We start from the raw sequence: 5,554 nt of genomic DNA, 5'->3' as shown, positions 1-5,554 counted from the left end.
CCACCCAGGCGCCCCTGAGGTTTCTTTTGCTACAGTTCAGACCAGCTTCCTCTTGGTCACTTTTGGAGGATAGCTGACTCAGTCCTTGTAAAAATGTGTTCCACCTCAAGCCACTGCCGTGTTCTTTTTCCTACTCTATTTCCTCCAACCCGCCTCCTAGTCATGGGTTACAAGAGGCAGCCATACCAGGAGGAAAAAAACATCCAAATCAGTAATAGATTCAACAAATGATGTTTATTTTCCAAGTTTGCCTTTATTCCCACCCTATAATTCCCCTGTTCTACGTCCCTCACTGGGGGTCCTGCTTACATCACTAAGTCTCTAGACAAGTTTTCTCAGTGTGGTCCCTTGGTGCCTCTGGAATTCCAGGTTTGTATTTCTGGACCGCAGCTGGATTAGGACCTGCCCAGTGTTCTAGCATGCATGGGCTCCCTGGTGGGCTCTTGAGAGAGTTGGCTGGGCTTTGGGGACCTGGAGTGTGACCTGCAGAGGGGTGTGAGCTTTGGGGTTGGTCTGGGGAATTGAGATTTACAGCTGGGGAGCTGGGAATTATGGTTGGACTCGAGGCTTGTTGTACAGTTTTTGTGGTAAGCTTCCCGAGTTTCCTCTGACTGTCTGGATCACGAGGCTGCCGGGTAGAATGGAAGAGACAATCATATTTCTGGTCAGGCCTAGATCATTCCCAATCCATCTTAAAATTCTCACTCCCTTTCTCCCTATACCATGGACAAAAGGTCAGATCAGATAATTTTGTACTGTGGGGGGGAATATGTCCTTAGCACGTCTCTTTAGGTGTCGGAAGACAAGGGACTAGATAGGGTAAGACAGAATTGGTTCAAGGTTCCCCCTGCTGGGATAGTGGTGGTATAACAGGCATTTTTGAGATTGAAAGGAAATGCAGATAATAGGATTTGAGGTTAGGTGGGAGGAATAGATACCTTGCCTAAGATTTCAGGACGCAGCCCATTGGAGGCCTTGAGCAAATCAGGATTTTTCTGTATCCATTTGGTGAGGGAGGCGGCACCAGCAACTGTACGGGAGGTCAGGGTCACCCGAGCAGGGGGTATCTTCAGAGGCATTTGCCAGGTACCCATGAAAGATCCCCAAGGACTTGCCTAAAAGGAAGACGACGAGGTTCTTCAACAGGCTTCTCCCAGGACTACTGGCCTATTGGCGGGTCTGTTGTCTTCCTTCCACCCTTCGCCCTTGGGATGCATGGTAATGAAATCAGAGTGGAAGCACAGTCTCCCAGTCTCCCCACTCATCCTTTACCCCCTTTCTCATTTAGGTTACCCTGATTTTTTCATCACATTAACTCTCATGGCTTAACTTAAATTCCATGTCCTTAGGCTAAGTCTAGCAGAGTACTCACTGCGTAAGTGTCATCATGTGAAGGCGTTCATTCGTCAGTTTAAGGTGTTCCGGGTGCTAAGCACAGCTCTATCGTGTTGGATAAACTGGCTGGAAGTTTGGGGGCAGTCATGTTGCAGTGGGAATTAGATTGAACTTTAATTTCCAGATAGTGGCCGTGCTAGATTGCAAACCTCCCATCTCGGTTACTCCGGTTCTGTGCCGCAGTTCTTTACCTTCCTCAGTAGGAGTGGGGATCAGTATCTCACCTTGGAACGGGGCACCGAAGGCAACAGATGACCACGATCATTGGCGATAATCTGAGTGTAGCCTTCATGGGAAGAAATTCTCTGGGTAGAGGTGAGGAGAGAACTGCTTGTGAAAATGGAGTGGAAAAGAGACTGAAGGTATCCGAGGGGTTCAAGTTAAGGGCTGAGGGAGAGGAGGATATGGGAATTTAGAGGCGGCTAAAGGAATTAGGTGCCAGTGAGTTACAGAGAACGTGGTGGAAAGAATCAGAAACTGGTGCTTTGGGAGCACTGCACATGCAATACCTCTTTTGTTGGCTTGGCGGGAGACCAGTTCCGTAGATACTTGGGTGAGAAAGCTTTTTCGTACTGTGGAGAGAAAGATGAGAATCTCTCTGAGGCTCGAAGGCCCCGTGCCCAGGAAATGATGACGAGGCACAGTTCTTTAGAGTTGAGGACCAAAGACCTGAACAGCCAAGCTAGGCTTTAACTCACTATAGAAGGGATGTAATTTTTTGGTCTAAATGTATACTGTTCAACATGGTGCCGCTAGCCACGTGTGGTTATCGGACACTTGAAATGTGACTAGTCCCAGTGGAGGTGCTTTGTAATTTCGGAGAGTTAGTACAAAAAAAGAGAATGTGAGCATCTTATTACACCTTTTTAAATATTGATTAAACATTGAAATAATATTTTAGACTTATCAGGTTAAATATATTATTAAGGTTAATTTTATTTCTTTTTAGTGTTTTTCATATGGCTACTAGAAAAGTTTAAATTACATTTGTGACTCGCATTATCTTTTTATTGGGCAGTCCTGGTCTAGACCAGGGGTGGGCAAATGTGGCCCATGGGCCCAATCCATCCTCCTGTCTGTCCTGGGATGACCTGAGAAAGCAAAGAATGGTTTTTACAGATGGGTATTTGCAATTGATTTGATAAAAGGGAACAGTAGCTTTGCTGTTCTACTCCATACTCCTCCCAATGAAGTAAAGTGTTTTCTCATCCCAAAAGAATTCTATTTTTTCATTAGCATTACAAAAAATTACAGTTACAATATTTTGAATTTTGTCAAAAAATTTATGGAAAAATATTTTCTCTTGCTATTGTTAAGTACCTACAGAACATCTCTGATTTTGCCACATGGCCCCAAAAATAAAATATTTACCCTTTGACCCTTTACAGAAAAAACCCTGCTGACCTCTTACGTAGATCCTGCAAACAACCCTTTTGCTTGTCCATGGGCCCTCTCTACCCTGACGAGCTAAAGAAGTGAAAAATACCATCTCACCCCACGTTCAGCTATTCATTCAATAATCAGAATCCTCTGGGAGGGTCAGTCCAAATGCAAAATTCAATGTTAGAGATGGAAAAAGAGCTTACCTGGTTGGCACTGTAGTTAGTGGCCATGATCCTGCCACTTCGTGCTGTTTACCTTTGTTGCTTGGCAACCGCGGAAGGCGGACCTTCTGGGCCTGCCCGCCCCTTCTACTTGTTACTCACTTTCTTGGATGACACTGCCCCAGCCTTTCCCCGGAAATTCAGGTTTGTTTTCATTTTAGAGATACGAGAGACAAAGTAAATAAATACGAAAAAATGAGCTGAAGAGCGGCCCTATCTTTTTAATAGCAAAGCTTACCCTACTTGAGAGCTTCTGGATTGTCTTGACTGTGGTCTTCAACCATCTTAACAAACCGTGGAACACCAAGCGCTGTGTTTTGGGGGCAGTGAGCTGGAATGTACCCTGGACTTGAGAGCCAGGCGCTGGGGTTGGAGTCCTCACTTGACATAGCATCATGGGAGCTGTGTGACGTTAAACGATTGGCTCCCCTTCTAAGTTGCTGTAGACTCATTTATATTGTGAAGATAACTTAGCTGCCTTTACAGGGTACGTGGGATAAAGTGGGAGGTGGCCGGTCAGTATCACTGCGTAGTAGGTGCTGGTGAGACTCAGGTTAGAGGGTCCACTTCTTCATTTTCTCAGAGTAACAAAGGAACAATGTTTTAAAAAGCGACTCAGATTTATCCCCAGAAGGAAGAAGCGTATCTTGTCCTCTGTCCTTGAATGACTCCGGTCTCCTCCCTCCCTCTAGGATCGCAGGGCCTAAGACCACAGGTGCGTGGTGTTGGCAGGGGTGAGGTAGAATTGGGAGCCAGTGGCGGGAGACTGGGCAGGGATGGAGAAAGCGATGCTGTGGAAAGCGCCAGGTTTGGAGAGCTCAGTGGTGGTGCCAGGACACAAACCTAATATTGGTGGGACTAGGCAACCCCTCCGAGACTCGTCTAAAATGGCATTATTGTATCCATCTCCTGGGTTGTCAGAATTAATGAGAAAGTGAAACTGCTTTATGAGTTGTAAGTCTATTTATAACATGAGATGTGAAGATGAAAGGAAAAAACAAGTAAGTTGTTCAAAGAAATCATTGAGAACCAAGAGAGCATTATAGGGGGACAGTTGTCAGTCCTTGTTTTCCCCCCAAAGTCATCATCCCAACTGACACATCAAGTATAAGAGCACTCCTACACTTGGAGAGAGGGAGGTAAAACAGCCCTTGTTCGGTAGGCTCACGTGGGAAACAGCCGGAGAACGTGAGGTCTGGGAAGAGGACTTCTGGGTATCCCTGTGGTTCTCAGCACTCTAGAGTGATAACCTTCAGAACCAAGGACTTTGCTCTAGGACATCCACTGTGTCCTCAAAGCCAGGGATAGTCAAACAACCAGCATTTCTCTTAGAACTTCTGTCTTCAGCTGGTATGGTTTTCCGATAGAGTTGTAAGATTATCTGATGACTGCACTCTTATTTTTAAAAATCAACTAGTTTTTGTTTAATGGAAAAAGTAATGTACGTGGGGCGGATCATTCCATTTTTACAGAAGGATGTTTAATGAAAAGCAAATCTCCATCTGACTTCAACTCCCAGTCTTGCTCCTCAGAGGCGATTGCTGTTACTATTACGATAGTAACTACTTTTACTATTTCTTGTGTCTCCTTCCAGAAATATTCTATGCATTCTAACACTAACAGTGGCAAAATCTCCACATTGTTCTGTGATTGTTTTTTTACTATCTTGGGGATGTTTTTTCATGACAGTATATTATTCCATTTGGATGATCAGTTAGGTTATTTCCAGTCTGTTGTTGTTATAGACATTCTTTTTAAGATTTGTTTATTTGAGAGAGAGAGTGCGTGAGCAGGGGGAGGGGCAGAGGAAGAGAGCGAGGGGAGGCAGACTCCTCGCTGAGTGGGGAGCTCGTCACGGGGCTTAATCTCCCGAAACTGAGACCATGACCTGAACGGAAACCGAGTTGGACACTTAACCAACTGAGCCACCCAGGCGCCCCTGTTATAGACAGTCGTGCAATGAAAAGCTATATATATATATGTATATCTTTATGAATATATATAGATAGGTTATAATTTTATGAACATGTGATCGATACGATACATTTCTAAAAGTGAATTGCGAAGTCAAATGGTTTGTGCAATTAGAATGCAAGTTGCCAAAGACATTGTGCCAGTTTATACATCTTCTGACCGTATCTGAGAGGCCCAGTCTTCTCTTTCCAACACTACTACTCATGTTTTTACTGTTTTTGTCAATCTGATAATAAGAATGAACATAATTACTATATGCCAGCCACGGTTCTAATTGCTTTTTATTACATTTTCTCATTTGGTTCTTATAACCACCCCAGCCAAGGAAACTGGGGCATAGACAGTAAGGAGTAGAGCCAGCATTTAATCCCAAGTATTCTGACTCTAGAGCTATCAATTTTAACCATTACATTATATTGTCTCTTATGTTGGATGTAAAACATGGTGTAGCATTGTTTTAAATTTGCATTTCTTCAATTTTATGATTTTTTTCCATGTTTATGAGCCTTTTTATTTCTTTTATTATTATTTTTTCCTAAAAATAACTTTCTATGTCTTTTGCCATTTGCTGTTGGGCTGTT

The 5,554-nt window shown here is 43.8% G+C and overlaps 1 protein-coding gene across 1 annotated transcript; it reads right to left on the bottom strand.

Annotated features, from left to right (window-relative positions):
• Positions 1–278: 278 nt before the first annotated feature.
• CFAP126 (cilia and flagella associated protein 126) lies at positions 279–3,393 on the bottom strand. Its single transcript, XM_078078674.1, has 5 exons — positions 3,238–3,393; positions 1,905–1,967; positions 1,620–1,700; positions 939–1,115; positions 279–628 (listed from the first exon to the last, which is right to left on the bottom strand). Exons 1-5 carry the CDS (start codon positions 3,391–3,393, stop codon positions 314–316), a joined length of 792 nt encoding a protein of 263 aa, XP_077934800.1. The 3' UTR covers positions 279–313.
• Between the last annotated feature and the right edge of the window lie 2,161 nt (positions 3,394–5,554).

Source organism: Halichoerus grypus, chromosome 7 (assembly GCF_964656455.1).
Source record: "Halichoerus grypus chromosome 7, mHalGry1.hap1.1, whole genome shotgun sequence".
Lineage (NCBI taxonomy): Eukaryota > Metazoa > Chordata > Mammalia > Carnivora > Phocidae > Halichoerus > Halichoerus grypus.
This window is presented reverse-complemented; position numbering and strand designations above follow the sequence as displayed.